Source organism: Microchirus variegatus (genome assembly GCF_963457635.1).
Source record: "Microchirus variegatus genome assembly, chromosome: 19".
NCBI lineage: Eukaryota > Metazoa > Chordata > Actinopteri > Pleuronectiformes > Soleidae > Microchirus > Microchirus variegatus.
Window position 1 is genome coordinate 12404690 of NC_139820.1, and position 26188 is coordinate 12430877.

Here is a 26188-nt window from a genome sequence, read left to right on the forward strand (position 1 = left end):
CTGGAGGTAGCAGCATAACAACTTAATGAGAATGTTAATAGTACAGAATATGACATCAGAATCAGAATCAGAATACTTTTTTAATCCCCGGGGGGAAATTGTTTATTCCTGTTGACATGAACAGGAATGCACACATTAGGTGTAAAAATAATGTTGTAGAGAAATAGCAACATGTTGTCCACCTGTGTGACACATTTACAACACTGGCCTGATGTCATCTCCATTATCATAATACAGGATTGAAGTATTCCTTCTCCAATGAAGGAAGGGGCCTAAAAAAGCCAAGAAAAGGGGTGGGATGGGGTTCGATTAGATGCCTTAATGATGTAATGAGCAGAGCAATCAAAAAGGTGTACAAGAACAATGTCCGACAGATTTGTTTTTCTTTAACAGCAGATGGGGACTGTCTACATCTGAACATTTAGTTTAGAACAGATTGCAATCATTTCCTCTCAGATGACTTGATGAGGTAAATGGAACAACCCTGTGTGTGGGATCACAGCAGAATGAATCAGACTTCTGGAAGGCCCACAAGCTCACAGCTCCTCTTCCATAGCTGGTCTTGCAGCTCGGAGTCATATGAAGGAACAGAGGACTGTATTTTCTGGCCGTTATATAGGTAACAGCCCCCCACCCCCTCCATCTCAGAAGCAAGTGCAGTGTAGATAGCCGTTGATGCTCCTTCTGCTGGCGTCTGAGAATGAAATAGAGATGGGACAAAGAAAATGAAAAGATAAGTGATGAAATATTCAACTCTCCCATCAAAATCTTGATTTAAATCTTTAACCTCTTCTTCCCTGACCCTCTTTTTGGAGTCCCTGATCGAAAATGACATGCCCAAACTAAATAGAGTAAATCTTTGCAGTTACAAGCTCTATGTGGATTATCCTGGTATCAAACTACAGATAACACTAGTCAGATTCCACCAGTGGTGTAAGTTTCACTGTAGATGCCACTGTGTCAGAGTAAATGCACATGGAACACAGCATAAATGAAGGATTTTTTCCTCTTGCCTAAAAATAATATTGCATTTTAAAGCAAATATCACCTTTAAAATATGCAGTAGGAACTTAAAAACACATGGAGGTCATATAACAACATGTGGACATGAGCTGTGCAAAGTCTGATGCTGTTGAAATCAAGCAGAGTGAAATTACAGAGGTTTTAGTAAAAAGATGTCTAGGCGTTGTCTTATGGAGTTAGATTTGTGTCTTTATTATTCAATCAAAAAAAATTTGCTTCAATCAAAAAAAATGTTTTCAATCAAAAAAACCTTCACTTTAAAGAAAAAAAAATTTTAATCAAAGAAAAAAAAAATTTGGATGCAAAAATATATTTGAGACTCAAAAAAAGGCATTTGAAGACTGTTTTTCTTTGGTTGAAAATGTTTACTTTGATCGAAGTGAAGGTTTTTTTGGTTTGAAGCAAGTTTTTGATCGAAGTAATGCTGTTTTGCGTTTGGGCCATATTATGGGTAGGACAGTTGTGTCTTAATTATTCAATCGCAAAAAAAGTTGCTTCAATCAAAAAAAATATTTTCAATCAAAGAAAAAAATTAAGTGTGGTTTTTTTTTATTGAAATTTTTTTTTTTTTCGATTTGAAATGAAAAAAGTTTTGAAGTCGTTTTTTTTTTGTTTGAAGTGAAAAAAGTTTTGAAGTCTTTTTTTTTTAATTGAATCATTTTGACAGAAACGTTCCACAGTGGGCGGGTGCTTCCCCATTGGTCAGACATGTTTGAGTGACAAGTGTTTACACCAACGATGTCTTTCTGACAAGCAAGTCATGGTCGTCAGCAAGTCAGGTCGCAGTGCAGTGGCAAAACAGTATTAAAATGATTTGTGTCATGTTATTATCCCACTCATATTTAGATTAAACATAAAGCTTGGTGTTAGATATCTCACGCCGTCATAGTGCACGAAGGCTAGCTGATAACGTTAGCCCATGGCTCTGCACACTGAATGAATTGTTTATTTTACTTAAGTACAGAGGCTTGCTATGTGCTAGTGCTATGTTATGTTATAATAAGTAACGTAATTAGTGGTCAAAAACAGTCCACAGACCAACTGTTGCCCGCAGCCCTGCCTGTTTAGCAGCAACAGGTAATGCAGAGCCTGTCTTCTCACACAGTCCACAGTACAGCTGTTTGACTATCTTGCTCTCTCTCGCTCGCGCGCGTTCAAGGGTAGTGGTCTCCCCACCATCAAACGCTCACAGACAGAGGCAGGTGCTTTTATTTTGAGAGCGGGACATACATATGCCGTTCCGTACGGGAACGACGAACCTCCCCCCGGTGAGGAGGAGGCGGCCAGAGGGGGCGAGAGAAGGCGCAGCGAGTACACATGTCCGCGGCGAGGTCTGGGTGAGGGGCGCTGTAAAGCAGATGGCCGGAGCCGCCTGCCACCTTCGCCCCGAGCCTGTGATTTTGTAAAGTCTGTTTTTTGTCTCTCATATCTTGAAAAATAAATTTTATCATTGAACTTCTGAGTTCGCTGGTATCGTTGGATTGTCAACAAATGCAGATTGCCGCAGAGGCAATTGTAGGCATAATTTATATATAAATAACAGGGCCTGAATTGAACTTCCCCATGACCGCCACTGACCATGACACAATATTTACTCAAGTTGAAAACTAACAATATTGTTTACCTGCTGCAGTGCAATCTCAAATCCTAACTACAAAGCAAATCATGCTACAAAAAATGTACCCTGAACAACATCTTGGCCACTGGTCTCTTCAGCAGCTGTGCGAGGCTCCACAGGTTGTCATACAAAGCTGTGTCTACCATACCAGGATCCACAGCGTTGACTGTAACTGAAAAGCCGCCTGCTGTCATACACTCCTGCAGGTAGTAGGTGAAGAGGACCAGAGCCAACTTGCTTTGAGAGTAGGCGCCATGAGAACTGTAGCAGATCCTGGAGACAGACAGAAGGGTTGGGCTGAGGTTCATTTAGACTCATTCTGGATTTGTCATTTTATATTTAATGAGTGAGTGCCTCTGCCCCTTTTTTCAAGATAACTTTCACTTTCCTTTCACAGACATCCTTTCACATAGATAGTTTTTACTCTCATATCTGTATATTTTTATCACACACATTCATACGCTTTACTTCCAGATTCATATATTTTAACTCACACATTCATACGTTTTGATCTCATATTTATATATATATATATATATATATATATTATTATTTTTTATTTTTTTAAACATACTTATTCATACTTTTTTGATGTAATAAACATGTAGTCATAATATTGGTAATGGTAATATTTTAAATAATAACGTGAATAAAGCACAAAATCCTTAGTTATAATTGTTTGTATTTCCATGCATTGGGAACACTGCACATTATATTCTAAATCATAACACGAACAAAAAATGATAAATGTTTTTAACTACTTTAGAGAAAATGAAGGAAAAATAATAGCAGTGTCTGCATTTTTCTTTACAAGCTCAAATATTTACTGTATAAATTGAAAAATCTTTAGGATTTATCATCTCTGTGAATCAACTAAACTAATATTTAGAATAGATAACTGAGTAACAACTGTTTCTGAGAACTGCTTCACATCTGTGGTGCATGGAGTCGACCAACTTCTTGCACCTGTGAACAGGTTCCAACCCATGATGTCACTCCACAAGTTTTCTATCAGATTCAGGTCTGGGGATTGGGCTGGCCACTCCATAACTTTAATTTTGTTGGTCTGGAACCAAGATGCTGCTCGCTTACTGGTGTGTTTGTGGTCGTTGTCTTGTTGAAACACCCATTCAATGGCATTTCCTCTTCAGCATAAGGCAACATGACCTCTTCAAGTATTTTGATATGTGCAAACTGATCCATGATCCCTGGTATGTGATAAATAGTAAGAGAAAATCATGATGCTTCACTGTCTTCAGAGTGTACTGCTGTGGCTTGAATTCAGTGTTTGGGCTCGTCTGACAAACTGTCAATGGCCCTTGTAAACAATCTTACTTTCATCAGTCCACAGATTGTTTCTCCATTTCTTTTTGAGGGATGCTGATTTCATTTTTCAGCAGGATGTGGCACCTGCCCACACTGTTGGTTAAATGACCATGGTGTTGGTTAAATGACTGTGCTTGACTGACCAGCAAAACTCACCAGACCTGAACCCCATAGGGAATCTAAGGGGTATTGTCAAGAGGAAAATGAAAAACAAGAGACCAAAAGATGCAGATGAGCTGGAGGCCACTGTCAAAGAAACCTAGGCTTCCAAACCACCTCAGCCGTGCCACAGACTGACCACCTCCATACCACGCCCAATTGAGGCAGTAATTAAAGCAAAAGGAGCCCCAATTAAACAATTAAAAGAACCAAAGGCTAAACTACTTCAGTCTGTATTGAATTTATATTATAATTATATATATAATTATTGAATGTATATTTTACCTCTCCGAGCTCACTTAGCATTTTGTAAAGTGATAAAAATAAATGTGATAAAAATAATAATATTTATATTTGTCAAAACCATTCTCTATGGACATTGGTGTCAGAGTGAATGCTTCCCAAAGTAAAAATAAACTTCAGTCTTTCAAGTTTCCAGTCTAATAGTAAAATACAGCTTCAAACATGTTTACTCTATCCATCCCATCAGTATGTGAACAATACTAGCTTGATGAAATCCATACTTCTGTGAAAAAACCTCTTCTCTACATTCAGTAAAAAGCAGGGCTTTTGCTCACTGCCCCTCCCCTCCCTCTCCTGTGTCGATCTGTTGTGTCATGTGACTCAGCTGAGCTGAGGCAGCATCACTTCTAAAGTTGGCATGAGGGCATGGAGGTAAAGGAGCATTGTGGGCACATACAGTTAGGCCCATAAATATTTGGACATTGGCACAGTTCTCTTTATTTTGGCTCTATACACCACTACAATGGATTTGAAATGAAACGAACAAGATGTGCTTTAACTGCACACTTTCAGCTTTATTTTGAGGGGATTTACATCCAAATCAAGTGAACAGTGTAGGAATTACAACACTTTCTATATGTGCCTCCCACTTTTTAGGGGACCAAAAGTAATAGGACAAACTAAACAATCATAAATCAAACTTTCATTGTTTAAAGGTCACATAGAGTGGTCCTGTTGCACATATATGTGAGTTATGGAGGTCTACTTACATATATTAAGTTGTTTTTATGGTCAAAATCCTCCTAGTTGATGTAAACGAGCCGATTGAAATCTGTCCTTTTCGAAGCGCTTGTCAGTCGCGCTATTTTTAGCCGTAAATCTCGCCCGACAAGACAGAGTGTGTTGTGATTGGCCAGCCAGCGTAGAGCCTTCCCACCTGTGTTGTGATTGGCCAGATATCTGGAAGTGACGTAATCTATCACGTCAGCTCTCAGAAGCGCAGCTCCCTCTCTGGAGCGGTGGATGCACTGCTCCTCATTATCAAAACATTGTTTTAACAGTGTTTAAAAATAGCTTCGTCACGACTCCCCGCCGCAGTCCCTTTATGACTTTAAACCGGAGTCAGACCCAGAGTCAGAAGACACTGTTGCTCGTGAAACACCTCCACAACGGACGTTATTCTTCTTCTGCGGTTCAATGTACGCAACCGGATGTGCCCGGACTACCGCCCGGAGCGGGACGATCGGTTGTTCAGGAGAACCGCTGCTTACGTAACGTTAACGGGATTTTCAGTGATCTTGTTGAGCCCCGAGATTACAATCAAACACAACTTTCTCAGCAATGGCTGAACTGTTTGTTTCGAACCGTCAGGCTTCATAAACAAGGTAATGACGCAGATACACACCAAAAAAAACAGCGATAATAGGAACTTCCGGTCTAGTTCCGCTTTAATACTTGGTTACAAATCCTTTGCAGTCAATTCCAGCCTGAAGTCTTGAAGGCATAGACATCACCAGACACTGGGTTTCATCCCTGGTGATGCTCTGTCAGGCCTCTACTGACACTGTCTTCAGTTCCTGCTTGTTCTTGGGGCATTTTCCCTTCAGTTTGGTCTTCAACAAGTGAAATGCATGCTCATCAGATTCAGGTCAGGTGATTGACTGATAACATTCCATATTTGCCTTAAAAAACTCTTTGGTTGCTTTTACAGTATTCTTTGGGTCATTGTCCATCTGCACTGTGAAGCTCCGTCCAATGAGTTCTGAAGCATTTGGCTGAATATGAGCAGATAATATTGTTGGAAACACCAGAATTCATCCTGCTGCTTTTGTCAGCAGTTACATCATCAACAAGGGAACCAGTTCCATTGGCAGCCATACATGCCCACACCATGACACTACCACCACCATGCTTCACTGATGAGGTGGTATGTTGTGGATCATGAGCAGTTCCTTTCCTTCTCCACACTCTTCTCTTCTCATCACTGTGGTACAAGTTGATCTTGGTCTCATCTGTCCAGAGGATGTTCTTCCAGAATTATAACGGCTTTTTTAGGTGTTGTTTGGCAAATTCTAATCTTGTCTTCCTGTTTTTGAGGCTCACCAATGGTTTGCATCTTGTGGTGAACCCTCTGTATTCACTCTGGTGAAGTCTTCTGTTGATTGTTGACTTTGAAACACAACCACCTACCTCCTGGAGAGTGTTTTTGATCTGGCCAACTGTTGTGAAGGGGTTTTTCTTCACCAGGGAAAGAATTCTTCTGTCATCCACCACAGTGGTTTTCTGTGGTCTTCTAGGTCCTTTGGTGTTGCTGAGCTCACTGGTGCGTTCTTTCTTTTTAAGAATTTTCCAAACAGTTGATTTGGCCACACCTAATGTTTTTACTATTTCTCTGATGGGTTTATTTAGATTTTTCAGCCTAATGATGGCTTGCTTCACTGACAGTGACAGCTCCTTGGATCTCATATAGAAAGTTTACAGCAACAGATTCAAAATGCAAATGTCACTCCTGGAATCAACTCCAGAACGTTTACCTGTGTCATTGAAGATAAAATAATGAGGGAATAGCCAACAATTGTCCATGAAATAGCTTTTCAGTCAATTGTCCAATTACTTTTGGTCCCCTAAAAAGTGGGAGGCACATATAGAAAGTGTTGTAATTCCTACACCGTTCACTTGATTTGGATGTAAATACTCTCAAATTAAAGCTGAAAGTGTGCAGTTAAAGCACATCTTGTTCGTTTCATTTCAAATCCATTGTAGTGCTGCATAGAGCCAAAATAAAGAGAACTGTGCCGATGTCCAAATATTTATGGGCCTAACTGTATTATGTGCCAAAAAACATTGTCCAGTACTGTGGCAACACAACTAATTAACTACTAATCACTAAGTGATAAGTAATGGGTTGTGTCATTTTTGTAAAAATGTAACATGTTACATATTATTAGTTTGCGTTTGAAAGTTATGAGTTACATTACAATAGTACTCTCTTTTGTGTCACATTTAAGAAAAAACTGCCTAAGGATATACTAAGTACTGTATATGGGGGGTGGGGGTGTTTAAACCTGTAAGACCCACGGTTGTAAATTACAACATTAACTTAAGCCATCCCAAAAAACTATCTGTTATATTTTATCTGTTTTTTACCATATGTACATAGTCATTGGGTCTTATTGTTCAGTCTAAAAATGTTAGTGGATGTCACATTTGTTTATAAGTTCCGCTTTATGGCCATGAACGCACACAAGATTTCAAGATTTCCTCCGAACCCGACGCCTTATTCCGCCTCTACTCACCTGACCCGCCAGAGCAAGAACCTGACCCCATCCGGCCTTCCACCCACATTCTGGGCGCAGCTTCCTGGCCAGTGGAGGAGAGGGTGCGTAGAGCCCCACAGGCCGAACTTGACCCAGGAGGTAGACCTCCAAACCGCCTGTACGTCCCCTCAGCCATGCGCTTGGAGGTTCTTCAGTGGGGCCACTCATCCAAGCTGGCATGTCATCCTGGCTCCGCTCGCACCCTCCAGTTCCTTAAGCAGCGGTTTTGGTGGCCCACTATGCCTCAGGACACAGCCACATTCGTCTACGCCTGTCCCATTTGTGCACGAGGGAAGGCATCCAACCGTCCACCTGCCGGGCTTCTCAACCCCCTCTCTATCCCGCACCGTCCATGGTCGCACATCGCCGTGGATTTCGTCACTGCTCTCCCATTATCTGATAACCACACCACCGTCCTCACCGTGGTGGATAGGTTTTTCAAGGTGGTCCACTACGTCCCCCTGCCCAAGCTACCCTCGGCCACAGAAACTGGTGAACTACTACTACTGCTACTGCTACATGTCTTTCGTCTCCACGGCATCCCCACAGACATCGTCTCTGACAGAGGTCCCCAATTCGCCTCGCAGGTCTGGAAGGCGTTCTGCTCTGCTTTGGGGGCTTCTGCCAGCCTTTCATCAGGATATCACCCCCAGTCCAACGGCCAGACCGAACACTCAAATCAGAGTATGGAGGTCGCCAACCACCCATTGGACTGGAGCTCCTTCCTTCCTTGGATCGAGTACGCACACAACTCCCATGTATCTGTATCTGCTTCTGCGCCGGTGTGGCAGCAGGTTCGGGCTGCCCTGCTGAAAGCCTCCCAGCAGTCTCAAAAGCAGGCGAATCGACACCGTATCCCTGCCCCCGAATACCAGCCTGGCCAAAAGGTTTGGTTGTCCACGAAGGACCTCTCACTACAAGTCGAACCCCCCAAGTTGGCACCCAGGTACATCAGCCCATTCCCAATCGACAGGATCATCAATCCCACCTCCGTCCGAAAACTGCCACGATCTCTCAATGTCCACCCTACGTTCCACGTCTCCCTCCTAAAACCTGTGGTGGAGTTCGAGCTAGCGTCTCTTCATCTCGTCTCCTGCGGAGCTGCCGCTCCTTCTCCACAGACCTTTCCTTTTCCTGCCGCTCACCGTCTTCACCTGCCGAGGCGCTACCTCTCTCCCAGTCCTCAAGTTGGATGCCGATGACACGCTCGGTTCCTCGTCTTCTCCAGCGGAAGTGCCCCTCGACGATACTGGCCGGTAAACGATACATTTCAAATTTAACGTATTGCACACCCCTAGCAAGAGGCCAGCAGGGGGCTCACACATCTCAGGAAGCTCAAAAAACCTGATCTATCCCTTAAACAGGAGAACTAAACAAGGAGGTAGTAACACAGGCCCTCACACATTCTATTCCTTCTTACCTCCTGTTCAAGTCACTCATGTCCAGTACTCCAGAAAAGTGTGTTGCAGAGGACATGTTGACGATTCTAGAGCAGCAGCCATGTTTTCCTGACCTCTTCAGCAGGTCCAGCAACAGGTTGGTTAGCAGGAAATGGCCCAGATAGTTGAGACCAAAGTGGAGTTCAAAGCCATCCTCCGTCTGTTTCTCAGAAACCAGCATGGTCCCAGCTTAATAAGAGATCCATACGTGCAAGAGGTGTGGTTTTAGCTAAAATAGCTTGATCTTTTCTAGTGTCAAATATTTACAGTTTGCAACTTAACAGCCTACCATTGTTAACCAGAACATGGAGGGAGAGACCTCTGTCTTGGAAAGCATGAACAAACTGCTGCACTGATTTCAATGAGGTCAGGTCCAGAAAGACATATTCAGCTGTGAAAACAAATATGTGATATGAATAGTGTGGCTGTATGAGGTACATCCTGTATACAAAAAATCAACATGCTGACATGGCACAGTTAGTGGTGACTTTGTGTCAGTTCCTCATACAACACTTCAAAAACGTCAACTGTCACTTTTAAAATGTAACAGAAACCTGAAAGCACAAACTTGATTGCTGGAGACATTAAAAATGCACCAACATCAATTGGCTTGCACCTTCTTCAGGGTGTAGTAACTTACTGAAAAGACGATTGACTAAAACTGCAGGCATCACAGCTGTGTTGAGGTGAGAATGTGCAACATACTTTTTGGCCTCTAGGGGTATGACATAATAGAGACAATGAGTGCAATACAGAACACAAGAAGTTTCTATGTACAGTTTGGTACATTCATATTTGGACAAAGATACATTTGGTCATTTTGCCTCTGTATACCACCACACTGAATTTCAATGAAACAATCGAGATGTGAATAAAGTGTGGACTTTCAGCTTTAATTTGAGGGATTGAACAATCCTTGGAACAGAAACAAAGAATAATGGGAAAAGTGTGAAGATGGAACAGAACAGCTCATGATCCAAAGCATACCACATAAGTCAAACATGAAGGAGGCAGTGTTATGGCATGGGCATGTGTGGCTCCCAGTGGATTAGGGTCACTTGTATTATATACATTATAAGTCACCTGATCTTAGCCCATGTTTTCACTTACTGAAGACTAAAGTAGAGGCAGAAATACCTACAATCATATAAAGGTGACTTTAGTAACGGTCAAGTAAAGTATATCCGGGGAGGAAACTCAGCATTTGGTGAAGCCCGTGCGTTCCAGCCTTCAGGCAGTCATTTAATGCAAAGGATTTTGAAAATTCTCCTGAAGTCTGAAACCCATGGACATCACCAAATGCTGATTTTGCTCCCTGGATATGCTTTGCCAGGCCTTTAACGCAGCTACCTTCAAATGGTCTTTCTGCCTTCAGTTTAGTCTTTAGTAACTGACCGAGAGTACCTTGTACAACCACACAAAACCATTAAACTATTAAAAAACGATTTTACATAAATACAATTCCTTTCCTTTCTGACCAAATGCATAATATATACCTATAGACATTTCATTACATCTCTGTCGTCCAAATGAAAACTGCTGTGGAGATGGAAAACTGCTAACAGAGGGAAAGAGGAAGATGAAATGATAAAATTACCTTTTCCCTCATTGCCTTGTTCATTTATCTTCCTGGCAGCTGCAGAACCCTCTTCACTCTCGTTCCCAGCTGGGGATGATGGAGAGTGAGGAAAACTGGTCAGCAGATGTCCAAAAGATAGCCAATAACAAATGAATTAAAATCCTCTTACTGACTGTCAGTTATGTCTATACCTGTATATGTCTATAAAACCTCACCATTGACAAATCCATTCTAAATCATTCTGATGACTGCATTTCAGGGTCACACCCTGGACACACATAGAAACCAACCATTCACTCTCACACCTACAGTCAATTTAGTAGGGCTGTAATCAACCAAAGAAACTCTTGGTCGACTTAAGCCCTGAAATTTCGACCAAAAATCGACTAATCGATGGGGGGTACTTTGCGGGTGCGGCTCTTTTATTTTGAAAAGACCGCACACGCAAAGTACCTGTGCGGCTGCGGCTCTTAATTTGAAAAGACCCGCAGCCGCGGCTGACGGCTCTGACAGCGTTTTGCATTACGTTCATCTGCGCAATATTATAGCCCGTGATATCTGAAAATAACTAGTAATATCAGCACAATAAGTGTTGAGGAATACAGAGCAGACTGAACAGCGCAGCTTCACAGCTGAGACACAAACAGACCGCGGGACGCTGCCGCTGTTACGAGCGGATGCATCTGCAGTTATAAAACCAATCAACAATTATTAGACTAAAACATTGAAATATGCTAATAATTCTGATATATGTTCATACTCAAAACGGACGGAGCAACCTTAGCTTAGCGCAGGGGTCACCAACCTTTTTGAGACAGAGAGCTACCTGAAGGGTAAAAAATAATATGGAGGGCTACCACATTAACATTTTTTTTTATTTGTTTACCATTTAAATGATTAATATTATGCATTCAACTGCATACACATTCATTCCAGTGCTTACTCCTAACGATTATCAGTTTTTATAAACAATATCAAAGATATTTTACTGAGCGATCATACTGGTACATGCAAGTGAGGTGAAGTGAAGTGAGCCCGCGGGCACCGTATTGGCTGCCTGCGGGCTACCAGGTGCCCGCAGGCACCACGTTGGTGACCCCTGGCTTAGCGTTTTTAAATGATATGTCATGTTTGGCAACACTAATCTCTGTCGCTCATGAGCCACAGAGCGACAACAACCCACTGGGCTGGACTAAACCAAAATAGTGGGGGGTGTTCTCTGAAGACAGGCTGTTACCTGTGAACCACGGGTGCTGTAAAACACCCCTATTAGCATGTGGTACTTTCCTCCTAATGAAATTCACCATAAAAAAAAAATAAATAATAATAATTTAGTCGACCAATCACAATTTTGGTAGACCCAGAGCGTGTCGACCAATTAGTCGACCAGTCGACTTTGACTTTACAGCCCTACAATTTAGAGGGTCCAATTTACTTCATTGTTTTATTACATTAACTTAAAGTCTTCTAGCTGCAAAGGCAAGAGTGCTAATCGCAACACCAACCATGGCCCACACAAATATTACTACTATTTATAGAGGTATATACTGTATACCTCAGTCAACTAGTTTATTCAGGTGTAACCTCATCGGGGCTGTGAATAATATTATTATATATAATAATATTCCCCCTATGGACACTTTAGGTGGAACAAGTGCACAGAGATCAAACGAATGGGTGTGAACAGTGCTGGTTGCAGACGTTCTCTGGCAGTGTGAGGGTGTACGTCATTTGTTCCATTGTACAATATTTAACCATTGTGTTATTGAAGGCTGATTGAACTGATACCATTCTCTTGTTATAGCGTTCCACATGCAATTAATATCTTTCATATTAAACATTCCTCACCAATCATATTGTTAATCCCAACAAAGGTAATGCATCACAATAATTGCATGACTTTTTTAACACTGGTTATTTATCACATCGTTATTCATTGACACCAGAGTAATATTATTCATCTTATTATTATAAATATTTGCTCTCTGTTGACCCCACTGCAATCACAGCAACCAACAATAACTCTACGAACATAAACATCATGGGCAAATGGAATGTATCGCCTGTCATTGCAAAATGCTAAAGTGTTTGTTTAGTTATGAATTGTTTAAACTGTTTCATAAACCTTTGTTCAAAATGTTTAATTGACATAGTGAATTAGTGTATTTATGAAATTGTGCTTCATTGAAATACAAGGACTAAATGTTTGATGACTAGGAGTATTTCTATTTTTATCATAATAATTATTATTACTATGATAATATAGAATTATATTCAGGTTAAAACTGTGATTAAAAATACATGCCATGTAGGAAATCTGTATAGAATTAGAACATAAGGAAAAAACCAGGTTGATTAAAAGTAAACAGTTCTGATTTTTTTACTTTTTCTGTTAATTAATAATTTAATTGAGCACAATATTTGCCTTGGTTGATAAAAATGGAATAGTTAAAATATATAATTACCCTTTGCCTAATTTAAATATACCTTTGTTGTACTTTGTATTTGGTAAATACTGAATTTTATTTTTTGTATGTTTAAAGGTTTTTCACCTTGCTTACTTGCACTGGTCAAATAGATCAGAACAAAGAGTGAAATCCTTAGTCTGGTCAAGTCCTTCCCTTTGTGTGGGAAACCATGATGTTGAAATACACTTTCCAATCATACAAGCCCAAAAGTAAGTGTTTGTCTTCCACAGCATCTTTGTGGCTTTAGGGACATGAGATCCAGTCCGTATAATGAATCACTAATTAACATTACAACATCCACAGTTTTTCTCACATTTCCCTTCATTGTCCTTGTGTTGTTTTTGTATCTTCCTTGGTTTCTTTAGATAGTGTTTACTCTCAGTCGCCACTTGGAAGGAAATTGGACTTTATGTTGAGAACTGAACAGGAGCTGCTGGCTTAGCTGATCACTTGATCTGATTTAAAGAGGCCTGATTACATCACACAGTGTGCATCAACTTAAAAGAAGAATAAAAGCAATTGTGGCCAATGCTCATACATTTAAAATCCAGAAATGTTTTCTGTACATTCCTATGTATAGTAAGTAGTTTATAGTGCCAGCTAGAGGAGAGGCTGAAATTTACAACAAAGAACTGCTCCTCTGCTCACCCCCTCCCTTCCCTGAGCGCTACGGTATCCTCAGCTGGTCAAATGTCGTCCTCGTCGTCTTTCTCCGTGTCAGCAGATGAGGTTCGTGAGGCGAGGGAGAGGGCGAGCTACCACGGCCGTAGCAGACGAAGCGGAGAGAGTGGAGGCGGGACTTCCACCACAAGTAAAGAGACGCTTGTTTGGTTCTCTGGCGTTTGTCCTTACAGGCTCCCGTAGAAACATGCCGTCGTGGCAATGCAACAGCGGCCCGCGACCATGTTATTTTACTTTTTGAAACACTACGAAAATGAAACAAAAACTATTATACAGCGACTAGACAATGCAGGAGCACATAATATGTATAAAAAGTGGATTTTGGGTTATATAAACCCATAAATACTACACTGTGTCCCTTTAAATAAGAGCTGAACTTTATGTAATATTAGTGCATAACTTATTATATTTGCTTCAAGGAGTCATTTTATACCACAGACATGTCCTTATGAACTTGTCAGTTGTATGCTTTGGTCAACTTCCGGTTGAGCGTACGCTGGCGCGGTTGGCTGCCGCTGCTCTCCGGCTCCCCCTTTCTCCCCCCTTTCCCCCTTTCTCCCCCTTTCTGAACTTAACTGTTATCTGAACTTTTTTCGTCCTGACTCTGCAAACGATCTGCTGTTAGCACCGTGTGTGTTTATCTTTATGGACGTCTTTTACCTGTTCGTGGCGCTCTTACTCCTCCCGACCGTTATCTCCTGGTGCCTCTCACTCGCTCATCATGCAGATTTACCTGCCTGTGAGGCTTGTTCTCCTCTGGACTATTATGTCTATCTTATTAAATCCATCATCAGCCCTACTCCAATACACAGTTGCTGAGCTCCTCCAGCTTCGGTTTCATCCAACTGCCGATGCTGCGCTTCTATCCGGACATCGCTCGCCTGCCATATCGGAAATACATTCACCGTGGTTCCCGACGAAGCTTCCACATTGATGACTCCACTGCCTAAACTCCATTTGGTCCACGAAACGCCGTTGACCGTGAATCTCTACCCGCAAAGTGGACCACAGTGTGTTAGCTCGCATTCCCAGAGCGGCGGCTAATGTTAGCTTATCCAACGACCGTTGCAACATCAAAGTAGGTTTAATTAATATCCGTTCTCTCACAAGCAAAGGACGTCTGCTCCATGACCTGCTCCTCGACCGCAAGTATGACTTTTTATGTCTAACCGAGACGTGGCAACAACTTAATGATTTCTCTCAGCTCAAGGAAGCTACACCACCTGGGTTTGTTTACTCCAGTCAGCCCCGTCTCACCGGAAGAGGAGGAGGTCAAACTGATCTGGCTCATCTATCAGCCTCATTGCGACTCCTGCCCGTCTGACCACCATCGGGGCCATGGAACTCCCTCCCCCCCGGCATCAGGAACATTGTCTCGTTCGCCATCTTCAAATCCCATCTGAAAACCCACATTTTTTAACAGGCCTACTCCCTCTAACCCTCTTACTCTCTACCCGTTGCTCTTACCTTTTGTTATTTTTTATTTTTATTTTGTTGTTGTACGGCGACCTTCAGTGTCTTGAAAGGCACCTTAAATATAATGCATTATTATTATTATTATAATACCATAATGATGAAGCACCACAGCAGTTCAATCACCAGCCAAAACTGCCCTGTTCAGAACCCTCTGTTTGGTAGTATCTCTTTAGGTACACCTTAAAAAAATAAAAATGACATCAGCCACAGAGGCTAGTGGGAGCTAACAGCAGTTAGCATTTGTTAAAGTGATCATTAGCAGGCTCTAGCAGGAACAATGCTGTCATATATAACATGTATCCACTGGACAGATAAATCCTCTGAGGCTGGAAGTTTGTGTAGAACTCTGTGCTGCACTGTGGAGACAACAATAGAACTTTTCAAGGACTTCGGGTTTTCGGATACCGTTTCCCTCACCAGCACTCTTGCATATTTTACAGACAAAGCAGAGCTATGCGAGACAACAATTCCAGGAATCTCCTTCAATTTATTACAATAAACTGCATGAATGAGTGAAGATGAGAAAACAGGTACAGTCAGTACACAAAAGATCAAACTGTTGAGAGAACCTACCTATGACAACATGCATGCCAAGGCTTGCCAGGTGTCTTGCTGTCTCAAAACCCATTCCTCTGGTACCACCTGTTACAACGGCAACCTTTCCATTTTGCTTGAGAAAAACTGTGGGGGAGAGAGGGCTGAAGTCAGTAGCAATAGGATAGAACCTTTTGTATATGGGTCAATGACATGACGTGCATATGTTTGTGTGCAAGTCCATTATATTAAAAAATATAAAATGTAATCTTTTCATGATATCTATCACTTTATTATATACAACCTATTACTTTTCCATACTTTTTTCAGTAAATTCAAATAATTATATTATTTTATGTTTTGGCTTCTCAAACCCCTAAGATATCAGGTGATGCAGCTGTCCGAGCAAGTGAGCAGACTAAGAAAACCATTGAAAATGTTATTTTAATAATGATAAACTCAAAATAAAATACTCGGGCATTATTTTGTGTTTGAAGTCTTTTGAATAATGTTTTTTCCCTAATATCAATAGTTTTAAAGCTGCTAAAATAACTGCAAAACTTTTGTCCAGCAATTTACATTTCCTAAATGTCAGGGTGGTGCAACCATAAACATTCGACTTTATTTTGAAGTCAAGAGACATTAGCTGTAAACTGAATGTTGCATCAGCCAGAGGAACCCCATAGAACCTTGGGACTAAGCAAAAAGGTTTGTAGATCTCTGTGTGAACTTCATGACAAGGGCAGAAAATAATGCTTGCATCCAAACAGAAGCTGTTTAATTTGAGTTTAGGCTCTAAGGTTATACATGACAACGTTTCTTAGTTTTGAATGTAAAGATATTACACACTTTAAATCATTTTGCATGATAATTTGTACATTTTAGATGCCAATATCACTATCAAAATTAGCATAACACAGGGCAAGTATTAACAATTAACACAGCTGACAACTGTGCTTTGATTACGAACTACACATGCTCCATGGACTTAGTCATAACATCTGGCACATATAGTTTCACCTGGTGGAAAGTTTTACAACAGTTATTATTATTACAGGGTTTCCCCCAGTGCATTATAAGCCTGGTGGGCTACCAGGGTTTACTTGCCCCCCCACCAGGCTAAGAGTTATTGTTGTTTATTTTAAATTTTAAATAAAACATTTTTATACACCACAGATTTTTCTAAGCCAGGGATCAAGGCAGCTGCGCCCCCATGTAATTGGGGAGCGTCCCCTTGTCCATGTGCTGATTGAAACTCAAGTCACACCATCAAATATGTCATTATCACGGTTACGTTGTTCTTGTCAATAAAGGTGTTATATTTAGGGATGCACTGATAATTCGGCGGCCGAAACACAGCGAGTTCACTGTGGAACAGCACCTATTAAATGCTGGAACGTCTCTTTGCGCTAAAGCGAAACTTGGCTGCATACGGAGCAGATTATGAACTCCCTGCGACATTGACTTCACACCAGAGAACATTCTCTCTCTTTGAGCAGTTAACTAAAGAGATCAGCTCATCTGATGCATCTGTTATTCCCTTAATAGCAGCACTAAAGTGTCTTCTACACAAAGATTGAGAACATGGAGTGAAAACAATGAAAAGTGAGCTCTGCTCTTTAAGAGTCTGTCACAACATTTTATTAACATCTACCCAGATCCCCTGCACTTCATCGCGACTGTACTCGATCCTCATCATAAAGATGTAATGTTATGTGAATTGTTTTTGATGGGTTAGGGTTAGGTTTAACTGATGTCTAAAACACATGTTACTGTTTGAAATGAAAATGCATTTTTTTCAGCATATTTCATGTCATAACTAATGTGGTCAGATGGTGCAACCAATATTCGTCAGGTGGTGCAACCAATTTAAACCAATAAATGATACGTCAAAGTGACCAAATGGTTTATAAATGTAATGTGTGTAGTTATTATACTGAATATATGAATTTCTGTATTTGTGTGATTATTTACCTGTCTTTAAATGTAAAATTGGATGTTAAGGATGCTTAAAACCTTACCTACAGAGAGCAAAAATATTAAATTATTGTAAAAAAAAATAAACACACACAATGTTAAAAATAATAATGTTTATCTAGTGTAGACACCTTAAGGGATAGTTGCCAAATAATTAATTTTAAAATAAATATTAGGAATATACATATATATATTTATAAATAGTTGGTTGTGCCACCTGACTTTTTTTTTGTTGTGAAGTTAAAATGAGTTAAAACAGAATAGTTATTCAATATATGAGAAATGTTCAAACATATTGTTCTGGACTGAAAAATATGCATTTAAATCTATTTTGAAAATACTTTGTAAAAATACCTTTTTAGAAACTTTATTTGTCATTGATCCATAAACAACTGACAAAGTAATAGCACCACATTATTTATCTACTAGGGGTGGGGGAAATAAATTGATTCACATAGGAATCGCGATTCTAATCATCCACAATTCTGAATCGATTCATAAACTTCAAAAATCGATAAAAAAATAAATTAAAAAAAAGACGTTTAAGTTTCTTCTTTCTGTTATTTGTGTACAGTTTATTTTTGTAACTTCTGGGAGAATAAGGCAGTTAGCCTAAAATTATTATAGTGTTTTATTTGTTTTGCATGAATAAATGTTAACTTTGTCTTAAGTTTGCCTTTGTGTGGCCATCATTTGCTTTAACACACTATGCATTGTATCACTTTTTGAGTCGAGAATCGTGAGCCACCCAAAGATTCACATCCCTATTATCAACTGTTACAAAAAATGACTTATCATTCACATAGATTCACACACAGTGGTTTTCCTAGCTTAAGACTTAGCTTAGGCGTGATGGCTTCTCTCTCTCCCTCTCACCACCCAAACGTCGCAGCCATTTTGAATACCAGACTATTACAGTTTTTCTCAATTGTTTACACACAAATACTGGTACTTGAGACACAATGACCACAACATGTAACTCATGCACCAACCCCCTGAACCAACTCTGCTAAACTACAAGCACAACTGCTGCTTTACACTCAAATTGCAGTTCTAAAACTCACTACACAAAGTTCTCTGCATTTAGCACAAATTTCATAAAGAAAGTCTCTTGTTTTCACAAGGAATTCAACATTCTAAAGTTAATTTCCCTACTGTGCACACTGACTAACCACATGGGGAAACACCTGTCACACAGTATTACAGTTTGCAAGCAGAGTGTTAGCATAAAAGGGCAACAGGTGAGCTCTTCAGTTTTAGAGCAATGCCAACATTGGAAACAAAGGCAGAGCCAGAGGAGTGAGAGTTGTGAAAGAAATTTCTCTGGAGTCATCGGTGTTGGTTAAATCAAGTCTTTACTGCATGCATGGAGGAGAGACCCTGTCACCAAGATGGTCTAAATGTTCTCTGACTGTCCTTCGGATAGCGCAACCATATATACAGTCACATCAAAGCATCTTACAAACACAATAAAACATCAACAAGTTACAACAAGACAACACACTTTGTTTATGACCCACAAATGTTATTGTGTGTACCCTCATGTTGACATCTGCTTTACAATCCCCCATCATGTGTTTACAGCTTGACTATTGGTTAATTGTTATGTTAAACAACATACAGAAACCCTTACACTAAAACCCCCTAAGGGAACAAGAAAATGTATGTCCCACAGAGTACAAAGATGACGAGGAAGTCATGAGTGCGACAACAGCATGCAGCAGCAGCAGTGCTGGCTAATTCTGATTGGCTGTACTGATCGGCCGATAATGATCAGTGCTGATAGTTATAGTGCATCCCTACGATAGACAGATAAAATCACACATAGGGGAATTCAAAATCCATGTACTTTTGACAGTGATAGTCGTAACTTCTGTTACCCCCAAAATACACTGAGCTGATACTAGTCAATGTGTCAAAGTACACTGGTCTCAAACAAAACAAAACATCCCTTTTACTCTTCAGATTAAAACACGTGTTGACACCACATCAAATTTAATTTAGAGTGGAACTCGGGGGGATTTGAAGCTGACTCGGCCCAATGCCTGATTTTGAAAATCTACAAAAAGTGGACATGGAGTTATGAGTGAGTGGGGAGGAAGGAGGGGTGAGTGAGCAGCACAAAATTAGGAACATTCTGTCCTTAAAGGACGCCGAAAAAAACTAGACTCATGCCTTTGTCATATCTAGGCTAGATTACTGTAATGCCTTGTTATCAGGATGTTCCAAATTAAAACCCTCCAGGCAATTCAATAAAACATCTTGTGGATTCTAATGATGAATGATAAAATAACATTTGTATGAATGAATGAATGAATGAATGAATGAATGAATGATGGAATGATTTGTTTATTTTGGGCATGACAGTTAATCAACAACATCTGCACACATCCACATTTAATTTCATACACATGACCGAAAGGGCAAAAGCGGGAGAAGCAAAGCTTATCTAGTCCCGCCCACATTACCACAGAGTAGTTTTTTATTCTTTTTTTTCTCTCTCGCTTCTTCTTCTTACCTTCATAATTTTTGACAGTATTGACGTAACGAGCAGTAGTATCATAAGGCTGCAGTACATCTCAAGACAGTAAATAGTCCACGTGCACGACCGTACATGTGTTCTTATCGAACCGCCACTAGCGAGCACAGTCTCGACTTGTTGCCATGGTGTAACAACGTCGCAAGATGGACCAATCAACAGAATTAAGCACATTTCAATGTCAGCTGATGATCCTACTCCATTTTATCTCTATAGTGTCTACAGATCTCAGACTGTGACCTCATCCACATCCTCCCTGGGTCACCATGTACTCCTTAATAATCATGTTTACGTACTTCTTCTTAAAAACCCTCAGTGAAGCTGAATGTTTGATCTCGTCATCTAAATTATTCCATAGCTTGACACCTGCGATCGACATGGTAAAGGATTTTAATGTAGTTCGCACTTTCCTTTGTCTAAACATTAAATTTCCTCTCAAGTTAAGTCCCTGCTCTCTTACTGGGAGGAGTATTTGAAGGTTGCGAGGGAGGCTGTTGTTAGCCACCCTGTGCATAAACTGTGCTGCACGGTAGTGTATTACATCATAAAGTTTAAGTATTCTTGATTTGATAAATAATTGATTTGTATGTTCCCTGTAGCTGGCATAATGTATAATTCTCAGAGCTCTTTTCTGTAGTATTAGCAGTGGTTGTGTGTTCCCTTTATACGTGGGTCCCCAAATTTCCGCACAATAGTGACGGTGAGGAGAGATTAGTGTGCAGTATAACATATAAAGAGCATTTTGGTTTAGTAGCTTTTGTACCTTTCCTGACCAGCTTACTTTTTAATTGTCTTATATACATTTGTATAAAAACAATATCAGACTCTACATTGTACTCTTGTAGGCATGAGGCCCGATTAAGAAATCGCCTAACTACCACTTCAGTGCCATTCATTCTCTGACAGATTGAAAGCGTGTAATCCATTTCACCTTCTGGAGGCACAATCAGTTCTTTCAGTCAGCATTAGGGATTTTTCACTAAACCATCACATGATTGAACACAAATCCAGTCTACTACCAACTACTTTATAATCCAGTGTGCGCAGCGGGATGTCTCGTATTAGTTTAAGAAACCTTGCATCATAAGTGTCGTAGTTCAATTTGCCATGCACTGGAGATGTGGGTATCGCACCAGTTGAACTAAAAGGAGCACACCACGTGTAAAGTCAATCATGTGACTGCATGCTGTTAGCTCTGGTCAAGCTCTGGACAGCTTTCATTTGCTCCAGACTTTGCCATGTACAGTATAGAACCAGAAATACTTTCTCAAACCACTTTTGGTGTGGTGATGATCTGCTCAGGAAGACTGTTTATGTCCTCAGCTGTCAACTCAAAACAACATAAGCTAAGCTGCTCTCACAGCACCATCTGCTGGACAACTTTCATTCATTCATTTAAAATGTCTGGAAGGCATTGTAGAATGATAAGACTTTGGACTTGAACAGGTATTTTGATGTGAAAATGTGAGTTAGCACCTATATCAAAGACTTTTTGTCACCTTGATCTCTAAAACCAGAGGTGTTCCAGTGGAAGAATAAATGAAAATAGAATAAAACAACAGCTGTCATTTATTTCCTTTTCCCCCAAAGCTACAAGGACATCCCAGAAGACTCAAGATAAATGCAAAAGCCACAATGGAAGTCATATTATCACAACCATAATATTAATGAGATAATATTAGGATTATCACTAACATAATGTATATTTTTTTCAAACTCCTTTTTTTGGTTTAGAGAGTAAGTGAAGAGAGTATAAACATGACTCTGGACACAGGAAGAATAATACAGGTGGTGCAAATGCAAATGAGCAGACACAATGATTAAATCGTGGTAAATAGAATAAATGAACCTGACCTGGTAAAGCAAAAGCTCTGTTGAACAGCTGATGGAGAAGAACTTTCATGCCGCACAAATACAGTCTAATACAAGGCAACAACACAGCCTGCAGCCACATCTTTACACCCTAATGATTATGTGTGGGAGCCTGCGCTGGACATGTCTGTCCGTAGTTCCGCCTTCAAGAAAGATTCCAGAGTCCCGTAAAGAGAAGGGTGTAACTGCAGCAAGGGTGTGTTATAAAATCTGGATAGAGCACCGCCCCCTCTGCCCTGAAGACAATTTTGTCATGGTGGCCACTGTGGGTACTGCAACAAAAAATCCCATGTGGCCCAAAACAATTGCACCTGACTGCAGTACGCAGATCATATATATATAATTCCATGTTGTTTTGTAAATCCTCTTTTAAACTAGAAGCAGTTATTGATGGATTAAAACATAGTTTACAACTTTATAACTTACAGCTATAATTTCACTTTTTATTACCATTTACAACAGCAAATTAATAACATCTTACTTTTTCTGTGACACCTGCAGTCCTCTATACTCACACAGAAAACAGTGAACTAAGAAACACCCACAACAGGCAACATATCCTGTTCCCTGGTAAAAGTTCTGTCCTGGGGTCCGTTTCACAAAGCAGGTTCAACAAACTCTCAGTCTAACCCTGAACTCTGAGTTGATCTACTCTGAGATAGGAAACTCTGAGTTTTCGGTTTCAGAACAGCTGATTTGAGTTAGTTTGTTCAACTCGGAGTAGTTTCACCTCGAGTTAAGCGCGTGCACCACAAGTCTAAAAAGACAGAATGAATGGAGCCCCGTTTCGACGAGTCACCATGACAACGGGGAAGCGGAGGGCGATGTTCTTCACCCACTGGAGTTGAAAATATTAATGCGCTCATACTGTGAGTTTGAGCATGTTTTAGAAGGAGGTGTAACAGCAGCAAAAGAGAGGGAGACGACGTTTTCACACATAAATGACTTCTCATTCTTTATATCACGTTCAAGTTTTCTGCATCTATGACGTTGTATAAAAGGAAAATGTGTACATTTGTAAATTTGTAAGTAAAAAAAAACCCAAAATGTAAACCGCAGAGCAACACAGTTTCTGCTGTGATGTGAGAGCGTGACTCCGGTTGTTAATGTTGTAAATGTAAGGACTGATTAGGTTGTGAATGTAAATGATGAACTGTGACGTGAAACAGTTCCGCTCAAAAAGAAAAGTGTCTAGAAATGTAAGAAAAATAGTCTCCACCTAATATAACTTCTAATGTAGACGCAGAACAGACTTCAAAACTCTGCTGACTGAATGAATGAGGAAATCAAATACCATGTGTGTCTGAAAGAGGGCGGAGACAGAGAGAAACTCAAGGTTTGCGGAGAAAAACCTGCTCCCGACCAGGTTAGTTTCAAAGAGCATGTTACCATGGTAACTGACCGAGAGCTTAAGTTACCTCTCTCTGTGAAACAGGCTAGAGTTACTCCTCTTTCTCTGGTTTGACTTACCTCCCTTTGTGAAATGGAAAACTCGGAGTTTCCCTCATTTCAGGGTTAACAGACTCAGAGTTTTCACTAAACCTGCTTTGTGAAACGGACCCCTGTTCTCTGCTTCCTCTAGAAAGATAACAGATTGTGGTTGTTATAGGCACAATAACAGCGAAAGGTGTACAAAAGATCAGTAGCTGATTTTAAGTATACTTGTTAAATGGAAATGGAGAAATTACTGCAAAACCACCTATAGAACATTGATGGATGTGTGTTTCATTCATTCATGTTGGTCTGTTGACAGTGAGTAAATGTCTTTTCATTGCGCTACGGGTAGACGTGCAGTTTATGAACAGGCAAGGCAGGCAACTGCTTGGGGTCCGAGTCGATAGGGGGCACCCGCCACTCACAGCCTGAGGGCTGTTGCCTAAATGCATCAGTGAGCAGCCGCATCCCCGTCCCCCTTTAACAACAATGACATCTCAGTAGGAAACCTCCCTAAAGGGGCCCCACGTCACCTCACGTTAACCTGTGTGAAGTTATCGTTCTGCAAGTTGTTAATGAAGCTGAAGGAAAATGAAGAGGAGTTATCAATCAGGTCGTGAGAAGAGGATGAAAAAAAAAGAGAACAGTTATTTTGTCTAACTAACGGGGACACAGACTTGAACAGCAGCTAACATTAGTGTCAGAAGGCTAGTTGACGATAACTAGTAGAAGCAGTGCTTCAAAGGTGCTGATGAGGAAGTTCCTGCTGTGGGTTTAGTACCCGCAAGAAAACGATTTAACTTCTAACCCTAATCCTAACCCAGTACAATGTATAATTTTTTTAAAGTTTTTTTTTTTTCTTCACAATTTACACATACGTCTCTGAAATCACAACTGGCCATCATAACAATGTACAGAGCGTACTGTAAGTGAAGAGGTGCTGATATCCCCCAGGATACAAATTCATCTCTTTTGATTGTAGCAATCAACATTTTACAGATAACAGCAATGCTATAACATACAGAATAGGTCTTACCATCAAAACAAAGATACCACAGTCGTTGGAGAAGAATTGCTTTGTTAGGCCCTGAGGTGTGGACAAGATATTTTAATAAAATGTGACAAGACAATAGTAAAATGTCAGCAAAATGTTATTGTAATAATGTGTAGTAATGTAATGTCTAACCTGGACATCATCCACACCAAGCTCCCTCCAGGGGCCAGGAGATGAGGAGGCTGTGAGCAATGTGCCTGTTCAAATAGTAAGCAGAAGTAAATAAAAGTAACTCGACGACAATTAACTTTTGATTGAAAAGCATGCATAAACGCTTGGAACAAAGCTTTAACTGAATAAAGAAGAGGTTGGAGCTTCAAATAAAAAAGTTTTCATAACGGGCTTAAACAGAACTGCCCCACTGAAGATATAAGAGAGAATAAGATACAGAGTTCTGTTCTCATCTGTTTAAGGAATCAAAACAGTTGGAATATGGAACGGAATATTTTAGATAAAATGAAAACAGAACCATTGATTAAAAAAAACAAAATGACAAGTGGTTTTAAACAGAACTAGCACTGTCCAGATAGGATGATGTGAGGTGCCCTAATAACCTGAAGAGAGGGGTTCTACTTTCACCTCTCCAACCTCTTTCACAGAGGGGATCGAGAAAGGAAATCTGTTAAATGTGCACATTCAAATAGAACAATACATTGACTTGTGGAATGTTTCTGCACTCAAACAATGATATGTCACTATTCTTGGCTTTAAATCGTAGTTTTATATTACTCAAAAATCCAAGTTGTTGTAAAGTGTAAAGTAAATATGCAATGTCAGATTTACATGGCTGTGTAAGTTTGCCAAAATCAAGGAAAACGGAAAACACTACAGTAGTTTTTCCCTTTGAGCACACGTACAGCCCCTCTAATCTTGTTCGCAATCACGTGAGATTACGTTACTCCCGCCTTGTGATTTTTCGTCCAATACAAGGAAAAGCACGGCGTGCTTTGGATTCACAGCCATCATCGAAATGCGAGGTAAGTAAACATATTTTCACTGCCATTACTTTATAAAGCAATTAGCGTCAGTTGTATACAGTTCTGTATACATTAGTTTGTGGTGGCACAAAGACAGGTTTGTCGTGGTCATTCTCAACCCTCACCACTTACCCGATGTCCCCCCATGACATAGCACATAAATCCACATGTAGCACATCTCTAACTGATTTTTAATCTCTTACAGTTCTGCTGACACCAGTGAACGGCATGAGGTCAGGACAGGAAAGAGGACTCTGTGATCCCCAAATCTCTGACCACAACAGCCTTCACTACAGACTGTGACAAACCTAGTGATCCAGATGGATCCTGGCATTTAAAGACTTTTTACTTTGTATTCTTTGTCATTGTGTATTGTATGTTTTGGGTAACATCTACTGCACGTCTGTCCGTCCAGGGAGTGGATCCCTCACCTGTGGTTCTCCCTAAGGTTTCTACCCTTTTTACCCTGTTA

At 40.4% G+C, this 26188-nt stretch overlaps 1 protein-coding gene across 1 annotated transcript; it reads right to left on the minus strand.

The window, feature by feature from the left end:
* Nucleotides 1-511: 511 nt before the first annotated feature.
* Nucleotides 512-22333, minus strand: dhrsx (dehydrogenase/reductase (SDR family) X-linked; the record flags this gene model as incomplete). Its single annotated transcript, XM_083906060.1, has 7 exons — nucleotides 512-694; nucleotides 2707-2914; nucleotides 9107-9314; nucleotides 9415-9516; nucleotides 10723-10791; nucleotides 15903-16010; nucleotides 22234-22333. 7 exons carry the CDS (start codon nucleotides 22331-22333, stop codon nucleotides 512-514), a joined length of 978 nt encoding a protein of 325 aa, XP_083762186.1.
* Nucleotides 22334-26188: the final 3855 nt, after the last annotated feature.